General features: G+C 41.5%; 1 protein-coding gene across 10 annotated transcripts in view; it reads right to left on the minus strand.

Annotated features, from left to right (window-relative positions):
- Window positions 1-13,384, minus strand: part of LOC132955992 (calcium/calmodulin-dependent protein kinase type II subunit gamma-like) — a 41,583-nt gene extending 28,199 nt beyond the window's left edge. For 5 of the 10 annotated variants that reach the window (XM_061029125.1, XM_061029126.1, XM_061029124.1 and 2 more), the window contains exons 1-3: window positions 13,161-13,384; window positions 10,204-10,298; window positions 1,566-1,625 (exon numbers count right to left, since the gene is read on the minus strand). In XM_061029125.1, coding sequence (XP_060885108.1) covers window positions 1,566-1,625; window positions 10,204-10,298; window positions 13,161-13,225 — 220 coding nt within the window. In that variant the 5' untranslated portion in view covers window positions 13,226-13,384. The remainder of the gene's footprint in view (window positions 1-1,565; window positions 1,626-10,203; window positions 10,299-13,160) is intronic. The other 5 variants (XM_061029132.1, XM_061029130.1, XM_061029127.1 and 2 more) reach the window with 1 other exon arrangement.
- Window positions 13,385-21,194: the final 7,810 nt, after the last annotated feature.

Genomic DNA, 21,194 nt, shown 5'->3' on the forward strand with positions numbered 1-21,194 from the left:
TTCTCACACTCTCTCCATCTGTCTCCTACTCCTCCTGCTTTCATCTCTCCATCTGTCTCTTTTTTGTGCCCTCTTTTGTCCAAAGTTTGAATGCAGTCCATGCCAGAATATGTCAAAAAAAGAGGAGCAAGAAAAAGAGGGAGAGAAAAATCTATACAGAGATAGGAAGGGGAAAATAGGCGAGGGGCGAATGAGTGCCTCAGGGACAGAAAAGTAGGACGAGGGGAATGAGAAATAAGGGAGGAGAGCAGAGGGAAAGGTGTCACTGATGTTGTCCTATTGCCCCTTTCCATTCTGTAAAACCCCTTTTCTCTGGACATCTCTATTACTGAAGCACAATATGTTCCATTTTTTAAAATCATCAGTGCGATACTAAATCCAGCAATAAAAAGGCTGTGACACTCAGTGACACGCTGTGATATCAGGATGGTCAAGAGTGATAAAGCCAGATCCTCAAGAAATCACAGAAGACATTTAATAGTTAAAGTCTGTTTCATCTTAGCAGGCGGAGCAGAGATCTACTGTCACACTGTTAGCGAGAAGATAACCTTCTGTCACCCCTCATTCTGAATGTCAGTTGTGTCACTTACATGTCCTTTTGTTTTTGTCATCATGACAGCTGATTTGATCAAGAGTCAGGAAAATGCAAATCTTAGATTAGCATTCATGAGCTTTCGCATCCTAACACCAATGAAAAGTATGAATACAAATACAGTGATGCCACTAATCACTAGTGCTGTACTAAAGAGACTTTCTCAATTAGTGATCAGATTATGGCTACAATGATTTAGTAGTCCTATGTCAATTACATGTTTGGTCAATAAACTGTCACCAATTGGTTAAATAACACCCATCAGTGCTTCCAAAAGCCTTAAATGACTTCCTCACACAGATCTAAGATTCAGTTTACCGTCATAGAGGAGAAAAACATTCACAGTAAGAAGCAGGAATCGACAGTATTGACTTCTTTTCTAATTTAATTACTCAAACAGAGTAATTAATTGTCAAAATGGCTGGCAATCTGACTTGATTGTTGACAACTAATCGATAGATTGCTGCAGCTGGGGATCAGTTCAACAATTTAACATGTCCCCTACTTCGGAAATATATAAAAAAAAGAGAATAAATCTCAAATCTGCTCCCTGCCGTGGGTGTAGAGATGTTTCTGCTAGTGCTGCATGTCTACGCATGGTGATGATGAACACTGTCAATAAGCACAAGTGACAATGCTCTTCAATGCTAAGCAACCTGTTTGCAATCATTTTTCCATCTGCCAATCTTGACAAGTGTGCAAAGCAGCCTGACAAAACCCTGCATCTCCATTCTCCATATGCCTCCCTAGCTTTGCTCTTTGCACCAACGTCCATAAATGACAGCAGCTGTGCAGTGAGAATGTACTTTATTGACATTTCAAGTGAGTGATCACAGAGATAGCTATACCATCTCAATGGCTGCAAACGACACAATAACTTTAAAAAAATTTCAGCTAAGAATCTTATCCCTTAAGCGTGAGCAACATAACAGAAACACATTTCACGCTTTTAGCGATGGGCGCAGAAACTCACCAATGTTGGGGTGCTTCAGGAGACGGCAGATGCGAGCCTCTCTCTCCAGCTTCTGATGGTCTGAGGAGAGAAAAGTCAATGTTTAGACCAAGTTAATTCACAAAACAGTTTGTAAAGTATTAACTGGTCTTGCTATTGTGTTCAGCATTTGATTCAAACAGTACAATTGCCACATTTCCAATAAGTGTTCTTTTGGAACTCATGATGACTGTCATTTGTTGTACAACACAGAAATTGTAAATGATTACAAACTATCACTGCTGTAGGCAGAACACGAATGAACTTAAAAAATATCATGTAGTATGCACAAATGTATGTCATTAATATTATAATCTAGACATTCTTTGTTATTGATAGGGGGAGAGATAAAGAAAGTAAAAGTGGGTGGTAGATGAGATTAAAACGCAATATCCCCATCTGAAATGTTGTGTTTATAATGGTATGGGTCTGAAACACCTACAATCAAAACTGGAAACATTCAAACCTGTCCAGCAATGTTGTTGTTATTATCTGGGAGAGATAAGTACTGGCCCCACAGGTCACCAAGCCCCTGATTTTGGAGACTAGAGTCAATCTGTTTGAGCGTTTAATGACATACATGTGATCTGACTTCAAGCTAAGCGGCATGTCCTCAGCTCTCACTGGGGCATAGAAATCAGGATATTGGTGAACCTGTAATGTAGCATTGTGCTGGCCAAGGCTTACCTTCATACTAATAAAACTTTGTGACCACAGGAAGCCACCTACATGTTATATTTGGGGACTAGTGTTAATATTGAACCCTGATAATTGAGCTGAGTCAGAGAAGAAGTGCTAACTTTGACTCACTGTCCATTTTTTATACTTTAGTCCTAAGTATCGCATGAATCCACAAGATTTCTCCGTGTCCCAGTTTAAAGTGTCTGCACCAAAGTCTATATGAAGTCTAATGCACAATGAGACAAATTCTTTGTCTTGAAAACTCACATACAAATACTTGCTGACTGATGTCATGTGCATATTTCTCCCTCCACCTGATGCACACCTGGCTACGATCTGTGCTCAGGGAGGAGGAGGAGGAGGGGGATTTAGAGGAGCCAGATAAGAGAGACTGTGGCACACACACGCCGGGCAGCAATGCGGTGAGGAGCTTTTGTCCCCATTTTTTTCTTTTCCCAGTCTAGGTTTCTGTTTTTCACCAGGCATGTCCAAAACACTTGGATTGACTCACTGTAGTTTCTTTTGTCATGTTTATTTACAGAAGCACAAAGACTTAATCATATCGTTAAACTAAGTATGTCAACGCAAATATTGGAAAAGTATGAGCTTATTTGTGTCACATCTATTTGTTTTGTGTACACAGAGGCAAATATATTTAAAGCCATGGCCCTGACCTATTAGTAATCCAGTCGTTCAAGGCAAGCCGAGTGGCCGCGTTTGCCTCTGAAAGGTAACAGGTGAGTATTAGTAGAAGGGCATTGACTAGGGATGTAATGATTCACTCATCTCACGATACGATTCACGATGTGATTTATTTCACAAAATGAGACTGTAGACAAATTATTACTGAAAAAGATTCCTTTAGGGTCTGCAGCGTGGTTTGGCCTTTTAATGTTTGTTTTTTTTCGCAACAAGGGGAGGTGATTGGAGCTTCTCACTGGGGTGTCGATTAAATGCCGCATCATGTTGGTTGTGCCATTTGTGTAGTTTCCTGTCTTGCAATATTTGCACACACTTTTTGTTTTGTCTGTTATCTTCTCACTTCTTTAATTTTCTGTCTTGGGGAAGCCAAAATGTTTCCACACCTCCGATGTAAAAGACGGTGGTGCTTTCTCAATTTCTAAATCTTGCTCTGCAGCTGCCAACCGCCTCTGCTCTACAGCTGCTGACGCTCACAATATTATTGGGATTCATTTTTCAGAGTACCGATGTGAATCTTGACACCTTTGAATCGATTCATCACGATTTTACAATCAATCTTCACATCCCTAGATAGGACAGTGTATAGAGCAGGAAACAAGGCAACAGGCCAGACTTAAACCCAGGCCGCCTGCTTGGAGGACTCTAGTCTCTGTGGGGCGCGACAAACCGCTAGGCCATCTGCGTCCCACGTGTGGTTCTTTTAACGGACTTAAACTGTTTGTGGATATTGAGGAGGCTTTGTGTAGCAATGGCTTTTGAGTTTCGCATGCAAGTGCGTATGTGGCTCTGTGTGTTTGTGTAAAGGGGTTAGTGTGAAGCAGTTAGACAAAACATTGGAGTGTTTGCACTCCAGGCTTGGGTGGGATGCTAGCAACAACACACAAACAAACATCCTTGTTGGGGATTTTACTAAATCCTGTAGCAGTATGTAAGTCTATTTGTACAAGATGTCAGTGTGTCAACGACATGACACTGTTAAACTGCACCCTCGTCACTTTTTGAGCCATGTAGCTTAGGTCAATGGTCATGTGTGGGAACTGTAGTGAGGATCCAGTGGGACTCAAATGTGTGTTTGTGTGTGTTATCACTGTGGTCAAGCAAACTTAACAGCTCCATTGCGATTACGCCACACAGAAGCAGGCTCGGAAAGATTTGCATTAATTTCCCCAGTGCAGCGACAGCCTGAGATACTGTCGCTGAAGAATCAACTATCAACTTACGAAGCTGTTCTTCAATATTAAACTGTATATTTTCAGTCAAAATATAAAAGGGCAAATTCAGGACGCTGGATAGCCAAGCGGTTTTGTCCCGTGCCCCATGTACCGAGGCTATAGTACTCATCGCAGCCACCGTAGGTTCAAATCCGACCTCAGGCTTTTGCTGCATGTCATCACCCACTCTCTCCTCCCAGCATTATCTGTCTCTTCAGCTGTCCTATTTAATAAAGGCAAAAAATGCCCTTACTTTGCCACTCCATCTACACCATCTCTGACTGTCATGTCTGCCCTTTTTGTCCTCTTGACTGTCTCTAACTTGTTGCTAACAGTGCAGTCAAAGTGTTTTTAGGCTATGTCTACCTTCCTCCAGCCTTCCCTTCGTCTTGCTTCAGGTATACATTTCCCTCATTTGAAAAAAAAAAGTCGGTGAATAACAGCGAGACCTGAACCTCCTTCTAATTACACCAGTGACGCAAGACAGAGAGCCAGACAGAGCAAAGGAGGGAGGATTACATAGAACGTCCATTTGCTAGAAGAGGATCACAGCTCCCCTGTGTGAGTTTGTGTGTGCGAGTGTGTGCGTGTGTTTGTGTACAGCCGTCTACCCTGGTGCAGTGTCACTGCAGCACTCACTAATTCATTCAATCTCCTTATTTGTTGGTGCAAGAGTGTGTGGTAGAAGAAGACAGGAAAGTGAGGGCTGGAGGGTAATTACTGGCACTTCCTGCTGCTCTCTAATTGGCCATCTGCTTTGCCACGGGGCGGGCCCACAGCCATCTTACATCAGCTAAGGAGGATGGTGAGGACCCAGCACTCTGACACACAAAACCCTACCCCAATCCCCCTCTATCTCTGCCACAAATATTAAACTGGCAATCTGATTGAAGGCTTCAGTCAGGCAAGTTCACATCAAAACTGCTAGGACAGATATTATCACAACACCACTTTCCTTTAACAGACTACCGCCACATGAAATTGTGCTTTCAGCAGCTCTATACCGCATACACCCCCAAACCCACATGATTAGGTATTCACCAATCACAGTAAGGCTGTCAAATGCTCAATACTTTTTAATGACATGTGTTTTAATCCATACAATCTATGTTGCTTTAATGATTGATAGTATCAAACACTGCAGAGGTTTTAAACTAACTTCAGATCTTCAGAAATATTTTTATACAAAAGCTGAACAAAAGAGCAAAGGGCACTGTCTAAATTTCAAAAATACCTTGCCAACATTTTTGTTCAATTTATCCAAGGCACAAGAGTTTTCCTGTATTTTTTGGTAATAAAAAGCAAACAACCCAATATTTGGTTGCTAGAACTTTTTGTATCTTTGTAGTCGTGGTATCGAAACAGGCATTGATATAATTTGATTTTTACTTAAAACCTATTTACTCAACTGGATATAATATACCAATATCATTTCATTAAAACAATATACATTTTTCCATTCAATTGTTTAAAGATACAATTTGTAGATTCCGTCGCCAGGGGGCTCTCAATCAATACTACAAAAACAAAAGATGCCGTCGAGGCTAGCGGGGAATCATGGGAGTTCTCTCTGCTACTGCTAATTTGAATAACAGTCTCACCTACCTATAAAGCATTATCACAAAATTGATGTTTAAATAACAAAAAGGCTTCTCTAGGCCCCTCGTTATTATATGATATCGGAATCAACATTTTTCACAGTGTGACAGAAATACACATGCAACTGGCATTTGGTCATCATGGTAACCAACCACTACACTAAAACACTCCATCAGTTGTCCTCCTGAATGACTTCAACATGCATGTCCACCAAAGTGTTTTTCCCCAGCTTGAGAGACGCCTTGTTGAAAATCATAAAGAACACAGTGGAGGTACAACCGTTCTTTAAGCCGGGACGCTTCAGTTCCCATGGTACTGAACTACAACATAAATAAAAATGGAGGCATACAGAAGAATACTTGATCTGCATGGAGGAGGGCAAAGAAAAAGCAAGGAAAGTAGACAAACCAGGCGGTTTTGTGTGGGTTCGTTAGATTTTGTCGGCTAGGTACCATCATGTGGTCAAAGAGCTGAAGCAGGATGAATCCCATTTTAGAAGTATTTTCATAAGAGTAGGTCATAGGTTAAAGTGTTTCTCCTGAAGTCCTGACCTTTGACATTAAGTACAGACACAAACTATCACGTGGCCATCAGCTTTGAGAAACGTATTTCCGTTTGTCTGGCGTACCAAATGCGGCCCAACCAAGTTTTACTTCAGCTACAAAATAAACGTCTACTTTGGGTGATTTTGTTATTTGCCCCGGCCTTTCTGTACAGTGAGTGGATGATTTTGTAAAAAGTAAGAATGACAGACTAGAAAAACAATTAGCCCAGATGGCATTATGATTTGTAGCATTGGGTTACGCAAAGAATTTGTAAATATCTGCTGGCCTCTTGGTTCTGTATTTTAGTGAAGGGAAGTTTAAGTTAGCAAGGTACCCATGTGTTGTATTTACCGGCCATTGGAGAGGAAAAAAATCCTGTTCATGCAGGCTTCAGTTTCTAACCAGCATCCATAAGGCTTGGCTGCCTATCAGGAAGTACAGTTTGTATGAGAGGAACTAAGTGATGTTAAATTAGCCAGCCTATGCACAAGTCTTTTTGTGCTAAGATTTTTTTTTAAAGAAGGTTGGTTTTGTTGGGTATTACAGTACATTGAAATCTTGCACAGTGTTGACTGTATTCATGCTCTTAACTATAAAAGTATAAATAGGGTGCAAGCCCAGTTGGATGAATGGGTCAGTGGGCTATGTCCTTTTTGAAACCAGAAGTTAATTTCTCTACGTTTTCAGACTGTTTAGGTTTAAGCACTAAAACTGCTTGGTTAGGTTTAGAAAAGGACCCTGGTTTGGATTGAGTTTTGGTTTTCATAAGCGAGGACAACAGCTGGCTCCTTGGTGTAAGAGCTATCTGGAAGAAATGCCTGAAGGCACACAAATAGCACATGCTTCTTTATCCTAAACTGACAGTTCTAGTTAGTGAACCTCTTTTAAAACTGGATAGAATAGCCATTTATAAGCACAACACCAGACCTGTTCAAAAATCTCTCAAATAACTGGAGATGTGGGCTGTGATGCAGAGGATTGGAACCAGGCTACACTCTGGAAGGGGTGGACTGCTGAGTCCCAGGGGTTTAGTGGTTTGCCATTAATAATAATGAGAGGAATTTCAGCTGCAGGATATTATAAAATAAGCAACTGGAATTAAGTGAAAATTTGCAACAATGTTTAGCAATAAATAAGGACAGTCAAGCAACACATCTGAGATCTTATGACAATCATAAAGGACACAACTGAATACTTTCAAGAGAAAAGGTTTAGGTTAGTGCTTAGAGTGGGTAGTCTGTCTCACCCCGACTCTCTCTCTCTCTTTCTCTCACCCACACACACACAAACACAGTGTTGCAGCAGACAATGCAGCAGCCGGCCACTTTTCACATTCACTCCACTCATAGAGAAAAAAAAAACAAAAACCTGAGCATTCATTCTGCACAATGAAACTTGAATCATACCATTAAACCCCTCCCATGTAAAACAAATATGATTGCTTAAAAATGTTAATAGATACCCTCCACCTTGTTGATTTTCATTATAGGATTTTTTTTTTTTGTATTGTCATCGATTGTTGTTGTGTGGATCGTTTGAGAAATTCACCAATTTGGTTCATGTCTAATAGGGATCCTGTTATGTGGCTCACGTTACTAAATGTTGTATATTTTATTCAGTTTATAATCAAAGGCCCACCTTGGGAAAAAGAGTTAGTAATAGCTATGAATTTTCTGTGCAGCACATCAGTGTAATGCTCTGTATTGAAACTACGTTAAATTGCATCATCCCTATAATCTAATTTTGTTCTTTGTGTTACATTTTTTGTCCTCAAATCAGATGGTTTTCTTTCAAGTTTTAGAAGTTGACCTTTTATTTTGGGTCCTTGTAATTACCGGTGCATACACTTGTTCTCAACATACAGTTCTTTGAGATTTAATTAAAGATTTTCTTGGGGCGAGAATCAGGTTCATCTATATTTGTAGAACAGTGTGCGAATACTGCGCATCCTGCTGCCCACACACATCCACCCCCAAACTGCATGTAGGCTGGAGCATCACAGCCAACTACCAACATCCATCCCTTATAGCTTGTCCATCTTTTCTTACTTCCTTCTTTTATTTCCTTCCTTCCTTCCTTCCTTCCTTCCTTCCTTTCCCTCGCTGCCTCCCTTCTCCCCCTCCCCCCTCCTCAGATTACTGCAGTGTTTACCAGAGCTTTGAGAGACTTACCCACCAGGCCACGCGTGAGGTCACACTCGCCCCATCAGGCTAAAAAAAACCCACCCAAATCCTACCAGGCAAGCTGCCTGCTCACGCACTGGTTGCCTGTGTGTGCGGATGTTTTTTTTTTTTTTGTGCGCATAGGTCCGTGTTGCGCCGGACATGGGGCCTACGGCGATTCTTCTCTTTGCAGAAAATCCTTGTTCCATCCTGCACTCACTCTATCACGTGTCATCTTTGTCTCATTTCACCTTGCTGCCCTGGTTTGGAGTGTCACTGATCTCCTTGCAAGACTAGATTGTTAAGAATCCCCTCCTCTTCCTCCTCCTCCTGGACAGCTTTCTTCTCCTCTGGCCAACACGGACACATACACACAGGCCCACATTGTGCTGCCTCCCTCTGCAAAGAGCCAACAGTTTTCTGCTGAGCCCTTACATTTCCTTAGTGGGACATTAATACCAGTAGCTGGCCCGTGTGGACACTTGATGGCATGGATAGAACAATAACAGTATTACAACACACTCACAGATGCCTCACAATGCAGACATGCTGTATTAGCGTTACTCCCTGCCCTCTCTGTCTCTTTCACACTCACTCACACTCACACACACACACACACACACACACACACAAATGCCTTCAGACGGAGACAACAACAGGGCCAACAGGGCAAACAGGGAGGCGCCTATGGAATCCGTGGGGTCTTAGTGGTTGATGAGATACATTTAGCATAAGTGGATTAGCCTCAATACAAACCAATCCCCCCCCCAATGCAAGAGAAAGGCAATGAGTAAGAGAGGAGGCTTGCAGGGAAAGCAGCGCAGAGCTAATCAGAGAAAGAGAAAAAAACCAAGAGAGAGTTCAGGAAAAGAGGACAAAGGGAGCCAGGTGTGTGTGAAAGTCTGGAAAGAGTGCAGGCCTAATTTGTCAAGATACAAAATAGGAGAAAGCAATTAAGTATCCGAGTCTGAAGCCAGGAGGAGGTTCTGACACACTGACATGGGCTCACGTCACCGTTACGACACGGCACACCACAGCATGCATGTGCGGGTGGACCAATGCTGAGACGCACTCAGTGACGCAACAAATAATATTCAGCAGAAGCAACAATCACAGACAAGAATTGTGTGTCATGAACTGCACGTTCATAGAGTTTTATTTGAATCCCATCTTTGTTCCCTTTTTCATGAAGAGCCTAAAATAAAATGTGGATCATTTCAATCATTCAGAGGCTTTCTAATGAAACCACAGAGAAGCAATGGAGTTATTCAATACAGTTTTTTATAAAGATTGTCAATAAAGCAAGACAAGAGGATGCTGATTAGAACTCCCCTCTGACATGCAGATTGAATAAAAGATAAACTCGGTCATTGGAAAATATGGGACTTTAATTTAGTTGCATACTCTCCTGTATACCAGGATAATTATCCCTCAAATCTGTGGTAAGCCAGAGCTACTTAAACTACTTAATGGTAGTATTGAATGCACTTGATTTTTGTTATCAATAGGATGAAGTTTTTTTTGTTTTACTAGATTAACCACAAATTGGCATTTCCTCTCTTTGTGGAAGATCTAGAACCCTTACTGTACATCATCTAAGATAGCTGTCATAATGTGATAATTATATACAGCATAAGCACTATTTTTTTCCCAATTCAGCGCAAGAAAAGGCGAACATGTGAATATCAGAATCTGTTTTGAGTGTGTGATATTACCATACCTCTTGCAGACAGCTTCTTAGTGTTGATGATTTTTGCAGCATATTCCTGTCCTGATGACTTCTTTACACACCTACGCACCACTGAAAAAGCTCCCCTAAGAAAGAAGAACACAAACAACAAAAAATCAGTTCTATTACACATGCTTGTTCTCTCCCTCACTTACACAAAGTGTGACATTTGAAACTGCATCAAATTTCACGACAGTGGTTAATTTTTTGTTTATGCTAACAACCCTGATCTTTCCCTCACACAAACACACACTGTGTATTACTATCAGAGCATTAGTGTGGGCAACAATCAAGCAAACTAGCACCATTATAACAAGCTTTTGAAGAATAGCTATCAGCTCGAGTCATTGATTGTAAATGAATGGCCAAGCACTTGGGCTAATTTTTGAAAGGCACACTACAATGCAACCTATACAGCACCAAAAGAAAATTCAATTTGCACCAGGCAGCATACAGAAGGGGCTGCATCTCACACACAACAATGGGTCATATTCAACACATTGACAAGGTAACAATGCTCATTATAAACCTGCTCAAGCAAGGAAATTAAGGGCATAACACACTATGAAACAACTAATTTCTCTGATGGGATTCATGTTGACGTAGATGATACATGTCCCTACATTTGTCACCTGCTGGCCACTTTATTTACTCTTTAATTTTGAGCATCACAGGACAAAAAAATATGCATGGCTTTTCATTCAGCCTGTATAGCTTACATTATCTTGTCCTATGCAGTTTTCTTTAAAGAGAAAGGCGGCCTTTTACTACTTCTGATGATATATGAAGGGCTGCTACTTTTATGCTGCACTCTGCTCCTTGTTTCAATTATTTACCAGTAAATGAAAGGTGACAGGTGACAGAAGCACAAGTCAGTGCCTTGATGTTAATAGCCTATGACGGAGCAAGATGCATTAACAAGCGGGAGCAGAAACATAAGCCGAGGTAAGTGGTCAGTGTACTGAAGATGCAGGAGGAGTAGAGCCTGAATCCACTATGGAGGAGGATGTGTAGGTGTGTGTATGTGTGTGTGTGTACTGCCTCTGCAATCAGTGCCATCGATTACTGTCAATTATTCGGCAGAGAGTGGAAACGGCAGCTGGAAATGAAGGCCTGTGTATCTTAACTTGTAAAAATCCCTTTTTCTTTAACGGGTACTGTCTTGGGAAACAGGATCTCTTTTTCAAAAAGAAAAGGGGTACAAAAAATAAACAGAGTTTTAAATGTAGACTGACGCCAAGAACATTATACAGACATACATTTCCAAGCATTACAGTAAAACCTTTTTTTTTTTTTTTTTTTTTTAAACGTTTCTGGAGCCTGTTCATTGTTTTAGCAGCAAACTATTTGAACCACATACTGCTAATGTTAAAATGTCCTTTGAGCTGATATTGCAAGTGCTGTATTTAAATGTGAGATGAAGTGCGATAAAGAGTCAGAGGCTTTACGGTTCATGGTGAATTACAATATCAAACCTGGACACACACACATCTCTCATCCACCTGTATTATAGTATGTTCATATCACCTCAATAAGTTATCGACCTGTACAATATGTCCATATTCTGTATATTATCTGTAATCTAGTATAGCATGCTCACTGCACCTTAATCTGTATATTATAATCCTAAAGATATACTTATATTTATAGCACCCCATTAATCCAGCCATCCATATATACCCAATAATTCACTTTTTTTTTTAAGTCTACATCTGTAAATTTAGCACAGATTCTTGCACTTTCTGCTTATTGCACTTCTGGTGAGATGCCAAACCTCATTTCGTTACTCTATACTTGTATCTGTGTAATGACAATAAAGTTGAATCTCATCTCAATATTAGACTGCACAATTATTGCAAAATAGACAGGCGATTTGTTTTCATATAAAAAAAAAATCTAATTTTGACCTTCAGTCTGCTTGATAGGGCCAGTGTCGCCCTGCAGCCTCTGGTTTTGGTACAACAAGGGGGGGGTGGGGGTGAGGGGGTGGGGGCAGCCTTCGCCGGCCAAGAACAACAGATGCTGCTGCTGCTGCTGCTGCTGCTGCTGATGATGATGATGATGAAACAGATGAGGTAGTGGCCCGGTTTTCTTGTCGTCATCAAAATACCGAGAAAACACGTCACTGCCTCTTGCACAAGTAAACGCCAAATTCACCATCGTAACCACCAACGCCTCGATAATCAACCTACGTTTTAAAAAAAGACTCGCAATGCATTTATTGATAACATGACGTGATGTTGAAACGTAACGCAGATACTTCCTCATTAAGTGATCCAGAGGGGGGGTATGTAAGCCTAACGTTACTCAACACGGGTTACACAAATCATCTGCAGCTGCTCAAGGGGGGGGGGGGAGATAGAGAGAGAGAGAGAGAGAGAGAGAGAGAGAGAGAGACAAGAAAAAAAAAAAGAAAAAAGTGGTCGGCCTAGTTAAAGCGAGCGACCGCAGCCTTTTTGGTGTATCGAGCCGGCGCGGAGCTGTCAGACCCGGGGGCCGGTGAAACGTCACAAGGCTACCCCGTCCAACGGCGTCTCTCCCGGGGGCCGCGCTGACAGACCAGAAAATACCAGGTAGGCAAACACGGGAAGGGCCAACAGCTGTTAACACAACATCATCATCACCATTAGCGACTAAAATACGAAACTCCGGTGGGGCTAACTCGGCTAGTTTATCAATATCAGCGTGGTAGCTGGTCGGTTGGTTCCTCGGCTAGTTAGCCGTTAGCGACGGGTGTTTAGCCCGACTGCACCACGACAATAACACCCTCGCATTAACGGACACATTATCGCGCTGCAGGAAAAAATGACATGTTTGTAAGCTGTTTTAGCCTTGCAGCTCTCTATCCAGAAATAATGTGAGGCGAGGTTGCGGGGGTGGGGAGGGGGACAAAAAAAAAACGACAAGACAAACACGATGCACACTGTAACGTTGAGACTGCTGCTTACTTCCCGAGCTCCTCGTACAGCTGGTACTCGTCGGTAAACCGGGTGGAAGTAGCGGGGGTTGCCATGGTCGGGTGCCGTTGAGTGGGGGAGCCCGAGCCTTGGGGTACGACGGTGGCTGGCTCTCTCTCTCTCTCTCTCTCTCGTACGGGGTCCGGGAGGAGGGTAGCCTAGCCTCCAATACTGGAGTACCTTTTCTGACAGGCAGGCAAAGCTGAAGAGGATAGAAGCGAGCAGAGACGGAAAGGGAGGGGCTGGGGAGAGGAGGAGGAGGAGGAGTGATGGTTAGTGTGTGTGTGTGTGTGTGTGTGTGTGTGGTAAAGGGGAGGAAGTCTCGCGAGAATAGGCTTGTGCAGCATGAGACCAGGGCCTCCAGTTCTAATGATGGGAATTACGACTCTCTTCAGTGAATCAGATCATTTGGCCCAGCTCAACAAAAAAAGAGTCGACTCTTTGTGCTCTCTTCATGTGTGTAAGATAGAAGAGAGCTCGATTCAATATTACATTTTATGAAAATGTTTTATTCTTGGTTTTTTTTTTGGTTTTTTTTAGTGCAATACAAGTGTGCAATATTAACCTTTCCCCTTGTTATTATTTTTTTTTGTATTATATAGTGTATAACTTCTGTACAGTTTATTTTAATTTACTTAGCTGTTAATACAACTTATTTATTTTTACTTTTTTGTACTTTTTTTCTTACAATGCTAGTCTATTTTATATATAATTTTAACTTTTTTGTAGAAGCTGACTCAGGGAGAAACGCACAAGAATTCCAATGTACCTGTACTGTCCTGTACCTGTGCAAATGGCAATAAACATCTATTCTATTCTATTCTATTGAATCTGTCCTCACCTTTGGTTTTATCCGCTGGCGCAGCGCACTTTCCTTGAAACAGAAAAAACGGCTGCAGGGAATCGTTAAAGTGTGCGGCAGGATTGCTGCCACTGAACTGAACAATCTCCATGACCTGTATGAAGTCAGGTCACTGAAAAAAGCCCGTCTTATTATTGCTGATTCATCTCATCCCTTGAACTGTGAGTTCATGTTGCTGCCATCAGGGCGCAGATATAAGCTGCCATTTTGCAGAACGAACAGATTAAAAAAATCCTTCATGCCTGCTGCGATCAGTCTGGTCAACGACCACATGTAATTGTGATTTGTTTTTTTGTCTTTTTGTTGTTTGGTATTGTTGTTTTATTTATTGTTTGTTGGCTGTGCCTCTTTTACTGCTGGCTGTATCAAATTGCCCCTCGGGGATAATAAAGATACCTTGAACCAATGTTTTGAATTTGGACTGCAGCACTCATTTGAAACGCTAGATGTCCGAGTTATATATTGCTCCTTTAATTACCTCTACCCCATTGATGATTTAGTCAAATTCAGAGTTAAGATTAAGATTTTCTTTACTGATCCCGCAAGGGGAAATTCTGTTTTTACACTCTGTAGTCATGCAACACACACACAGGCTGAAATATGTTGACATATGCACAAACAGGATCCTATGGACATGCACTAATGGAGGGACGTCAGAGTGATGGAGCCGCCCCCCGGCAGGCGCTCCTGAGCTGGTGGTGGGTAGGGGATTTGGTGCCTTGCTCAAGGGCACCTCGGCAGTGCTCAGGAAGCGATCTGGCACCTCTCCAGCTACCAGACCAACTTCCATATTTGGTCCGCACCGGGACATGGACCGGCGACCCTCCGGTTCCCAACCCAAGTCCCTACAGACTGAGCTACTGCCACCCCCCCCAAAAGAGTTTTTTTTAACCTATGACCGCTAGCCTATGTTGGAGTTGAGAGCCTGCTCCCCTCATTCACTTAAAGGAGTCGGATCTTAAAGTCAACTCGTTCCGAATCTACACATTACTATCTAGTTCATTGGAGCCTCTGAAGATGTGGGGAGATGGAGCTGAATTCTCAGTTTAGAATACATACAACTTCTTCATGAGGATTGTGGATCATAACTAGTTGACGTATTAGTGAAAAGTACAATATCAAGAAATGGTGCATGTGCCTAGCTGAAGAAAAAAACAGCTTTGAAACCCAGCTCCTGCCTCTTCTTGTATATACAAGACATTGCAGGGAACACCACACAGCAGCAGCATTTTACTGCACAGGTTGGGATACACCCAAGTCTGCCTGGGTCACACTTCACTGCAACAAGGAGGCAAACTGTGACAAATACATTTCATTTCCACATGCACACATAGACACGCACCCAAGGAATCAATATTGATTAATGCAGGTCCTGCTCTGAACACAGAAGACCTTCTGAACCACTGATTTTGCCTTTTTGCGTCTGAGAGCCTGCGCGTGTTTGTGCATAAGAGAGCGAGGGATGAGGAGAAAGAATAGTGTGACTGCTGTATCGGGTTTCCACCGACGAGCATGCACCTATGTTTTTTCCACAGTGTGAGGGCTGTTAGCTTGGCGGTGCTAAAAGATGGTGTCCCAAAGATCCAGAGTGCTTCACTAAATGTTTAATGTGGCATGAGTGGGAGGCCATCAGAGGACAGGAGGGTGGGGCTGCAGGGAGCCGTAGAGCTTGAGAGTTACAGGCCCTGCGAGTGTGTGTTATTGCGTGTGTGTGTGTGTGTGTGTGTGTGCCTGCTCAGCACTCCGGCTCACATAGTCGAAGAGCGAAATGGTGATTTTGCTTGAAAATCTTTATGTGTGGTTGTCAGCGTGGGAACACAAAGCTGGAACACTGAAAAGTTCAAATATTATGAAGCCATATCTGCAAGTGCAGCCTGCTGAATCTGTGATGGAGAGCAAGAAAAAGGAGGCCAGCATGCGTGCGTATGTGTGTGCATGTTATGTGGAAGACAAATGAGCACTGCAACGTAGGCTACTAGCCCTCTCCTGCCCTCCTTTTCCTACGTGCTAACCCTGCTGCCTCTCCTCCTCTTCCTCCACCTCCTCAGCCTCCACATAAGTTATATAATGGTGAACTCCTCAGCCTTTGTTATCACACACGAACCACACACTACGCCTTGCCGCTTGATGAGAGACAGAGGAGCAGAGGAGGGAAGAGGAGTGAGAGCACGGGGGGCCGAGAGACGAGGAAAGTAGGATGGTTTCAGCTGAAATCAGGACTCAGTGAGAGACAGAAAAAATAAATTAATCTTCCCTATTATTCTTTTTTATTGTTATAGTAAGCCTTTTATTAAAGTCAGACCTATCATTTCATCTTGAGTAACCAACCAGTCTCCACAATGCACTTAATGCATTAATAAACATATTTTTAATATTCAGTCAGCCTGGTTTTTGCACTTATGACCAAGACCGCAAGCTCATTATGAAATTACTTTGACAAGAGAGAGAAGTTCAGCTCTTTGTTTCAACCGAGATAAAGATGGCAGCCATCCACGCTGACACCGCTTTATGTCTTCATTCATCATATCAACCTAGTGGCCATTTCCCAGAGAGGGTCAATTCTCAAATGCTCTTGTGATGTTGTATTGTCGTGTTTCAAGCTGTAATTCAGACAACTGTAGGCTATATGATACATTTTTTTCCCAAGCGAAAGGATATAATGTAGCATAAAGAAAAAGGCTAGAAATTGGTAAGCACTAGTTTACATTAGCATACAAATAAATCATTTAAGTAGGTTTGGAAGTAAATCCCAAGGTAATTGTAACTTTACTTGTAAAATACCTTTTCTATGTGTCATGTAACACAGCCAAATGTTAATATAAGCTTTCAGCCTCTTCCAAGCTAACAGTAATATTAGCTAGTATCCTATGTGGAGGAATGCTAATTAACTGTTGCCAGTCCGTAAATAATAAAGGTTATAAGCTCTCAGGCGCTTTGTAGTTTACGGTAATCTTAGCTACAGCGTGTCCAAATGCTTCAAGATCGTCTGAATGTGGCTTTCAGTAACTTCCTACCTAACGGTGATGATAAGCTAGGACGTGTATGCCAATGTTAGCCATAGTCTGAATGTCGCTAATTAAAGAATATGTTGTAGAAACTTGAAATATTATCCCTATGTTCGATAAATCATGGAGCAGTGAAATGATAACAATTTGCCAGATGCCCAACATGTCTACAACTTTCAAGATGAAACACCGCAGCTGGATAAATTCTGATTCGCATCATGGCGGAGGAAAATGGTTGCTTTGTGACTATAATGCCAGCCTGCTGTATGACACACACACACAAATGGCCATGACAATATGATGTCTACTGGTTTGTCAGAGATACTAACTTAACATCATTTGTTAGTAGTAAAAACTGTTGCACTTCAATAATGCAAGAATACACAGGCGACATCTGGATATTTAAGATCTGTTACTTTCCTCCATACACAATTCACTTAAAAAAAGAAGACACCTTCAATAGATGACATTTTTTTAAGCACGTGTTTTTGTGTTAGTGCCTAAACAGGGTTTTTTTTTTTTTGCAAACTAAGGTAAAACCTGTCAGCTGGGTCACTAAACTGATGTTTTTTTGACAACATGCAGAGCATAACATTTGGATTATTCAGGTCCTTAACCACTACCATTTACAGAGCTATCTGTGACAAGAATCCCTTAAACATGTAGTGGAATCTTGTCGATACTTGCTATGTCTTTGACCAACAATACAAGCATATCCTTGTCTTGGATTAATACTGGATTGCTGTGCATCTATGTCAGCATTAAGTCTCTTCACAAACTTCCCTCACTGAATGTAGCTGGAGGAAACAAGTAGGCTATAATCCTGTTTTATCAGCAGTAGAGAAAATCTGCCCACCTATATGGCTTTGTATGAAGCAAGCAGCAGTACACCCATGCAAAAATTCGACATGCTCTCCTGGAGCTAAAACAGTCCTGGGGTATGATCTGCAGAGCCAAAATATCTCATATCTGTTTGCAGCATTTTCCCATAACTGAAGCTCTTTCTGCATCCAGAATAGAATCATTGTCCTCACAGAGCTGCAGTAGCTGCAATACATTTAGGCATGACTTTTCCTTTGTTGTGACTAATGAGGGTGAACATGCCATCTGTTACATCATCACAACCCAGAGAGTGAACAGGGCCAAGAGCTGAGTCATGACACTCCTGCTCCTCCGCCGCTTTCTTAGGAGAAATAATCTGACTGGAGGAAGTGAATGAGTAACGCTCCTTCCTCCTCAGATACCGTCGTCGTGATGCCCCAGAGCGATAAGCTACACTGACCTGACCTCCAACTGCTCAAGTCGACTGTCGTGGTTGTGTAGGACAGCGCCCTGGCTGTCAGTGTGTGTGGCTGAGTGGGTGAAAAGCGGGGTGTCGCTGATGAAAGGCCAGTGCTCAGTCAGCTCAGCCAGGATAAATAAATAATGCTACATTTTTGAACATCACAGCAAAAATCAGAGGTGACATGTTCTTTGCTCCTGTTCTTGATGATTATAGAGTTTAGTCATTCAAAGTTCAGAGTCTGCTCTTTTATACTTTCCTTTTTTTTCAGGCTAACCTAGTCAGACGTACACTGATAACAATTCAACAACATCTCCCTGTCATGCACTGGTTGCCCAAGGGTTCCTTTTTGTCGGCCATATAAGCTCTAATAAGGCGAACGGAGGCCTACATGCATATGCTAATTTTTCCAAACTAACAAAGACTGTCACCTCTATGATGAAAAGAACGTGTGCATTTAAGGACGAGGTCACTTTTATGTTATTAAAACAGTAGAAAGCTGACCATACAACACATTGAATCATATTTGAATCCTTCCTCCTGTTCATATACCGACAATTTTAAGATCACTTTCTAATGCTCTTCCAATCGAGGGCATCAGGAACAAAATGTCTGACCTTTCTAACAGTTCTTTGGAGAAAAACAACAGAAAGTTACATTTTTGTAGCACTTTTCTGGTCATTCATGGCTACTTTTCAAATGATCATGCATACCAACTGCCTGCTTTGTGCTCCAAAATACACTTCACCATGTTTTTCTAACACTAATATGTGTCCCTAGTTTGTCTACAAACCCCCCCAAATACGAGAAAAGTTCCTCCTTTTCGTCTTTTGCCTGCTCCACTTTTCAGAAAAATGTGTGCTCAAAGAGGCAGTTTGGAGAATTTCCCTTTGTGACATCACAATGGGCAGTAACTCCTCCCCCAGCTGGTTGAAACTCCCACAGCTTGGTGATTGTTCTGCCCTCTGAGTCGACCTTCTCACTGTTAACAATGAGGCATGGTGCAGAGAGCTCCAACTCTTTGCCTACAGGTTGACTAAAAGTTAGTTTGAGGCAGCGTTTCTAATATGGCGACCGCTGTCATCTGGCTTCAAAACTCTGCTTCACGAACTAGTGGGTGACATCACTGAGACCATGTCCATGTTATATACAGTCAGTAGTAGCTGCAGCCTTGGCCTTACTCTTGAATTATTTTGGTTGTAAACTCTGGTTTGGAAAGCTTTGGCTAAATACCGGAGTGATCCAAAACACAGTCAAAGGTTTCCTTGTACATATTGTCCTCTGCACTCATATTTTGGGATGCAACCTTTGCTATTCTTGGTTTAATTTTGTAGCTTGTTTGCAACGTAAGCGAGGCAACCAAAGCTGTCTTATCCAAATAAAGGCATAAAAGCCCCAAGATAAATCTTTAAATAAATAAATATATGTACAATTAAAAAGTGAACTTTGTTGAAATTGAAGAAAAATGTCAGCGTTCTAAACCATCAAAGATCGACACAAGAAGTTTGCTGAGTTTTTTAAAAGATAAGTTTTACTGCCCAGAGAAAATAATAATAATACATAAACTGCATATACATATAAAAAACACATACTATATTTATGTTTTGGAACACTTTAAACAACCATGTCAATGATTTTTTTTTTACAATTCATTCAATTTCCTGAGTTTCAGATAGCAGGAAGTAAAACCTCTCAATTGAACCTCACGTACACGGAAGCCAAGTAAACTATGTGATACCTCAAAGCTTTTTTTTTAAAGGAGTGTCACCAAACTATACGAGGCGCTGATATACACCTAACAGGTTTGTTTGCTGTGATACTTCCTCTTGCACTTGCTGACCTTTAAGAGGTCCCTAATTAATGTGCTTCCATTGTAAGTACAGGTTACAAAATAGGCCTCTATCTGTCTATAAATGTCATCAAACAAACACAAGACTTCAGCTGAGTCTTGCAAATTAACAGGCTTCTTTTAAAGGGACTCTCTCAGATCAGTTTTGATCTGTTTCAAAATGAACAGAATGAATGATTTCAACATTCATAAGCGTGTCTTTAAAGGAATAATTAAGAAACACTGAACCTATCCTTTAATTTAACCTGGGAAAGCATGTTTAAAAATGGACACAATTTTTGTAATGGTAACTTTAAAGTTTCAGTCTACGAGAGATCAGTCAACCTACCGAGGATTTTTAACAAAGAGTTCTGAGTCGGGCACTTTACCCTCACTTCTCCTGAGCGGTTCTCTCATGTTGGAACCGTTCTTCCTGGATCAAACGAAGCATGGACAGTTTGAATCAAGGTTTTATTCTGAGGATTTGAGCTTAGACAAACCTGAATCATGAAGAACATCGTGATGTGCACTGCTGAAGGTGACAATATATGAAGAAACATGAGGAGAAGTTCTGATGATTTCAAGTTGTAAAAGATATAAGAAGATGCAACGCAATAACAACAACCGGCCCACTTTACGCCCAATAGGAAGTATATCAAACCCTTTGAGGGGACATCATGTTGGCTAGGAAGGCTAGACCGATGAAGGGTTGGGGATGAACTGTGGAAATCTCTGATATCTAATATGGTCAGGAAGTTTTCATCTTTTCAAACCAAAATGAGAGAAACTTCAGAAGCTTCTAAATATGAAGTTCAGTTTGGCATCAAGATAACTGAATGAGCTTCAGGACTGTTTAGTTAATGTACAAGAACACTGTTTATCATGTATGCTGGCTTGATAAATGCAGAGGGTGACTCCTGGACCGACTTTGCAATTAATTTAATGAAGTGTATTGAGCATTTTTTTTTTCTCTTTGAAAGTAAATAGAAATAATTAATTGTCTAATGCACTGGAAGCAACGCAGAAGCCAAGTTGATCTATTCTATTA

The sequence above is a fragment of the Labrus mixtus genome, chromosome 21, assembly GCF_963584025.1.
Source record: "Labrus mixtus chromosome 21, fLabMix1.1, whole genome shotgun sequence".
Taxonomy (NCBI): Eukaryota; Metazoa; Chordata; class Actinopteri; order Labriformes; family Labridae; genus Labrus; species Labrus mixtus.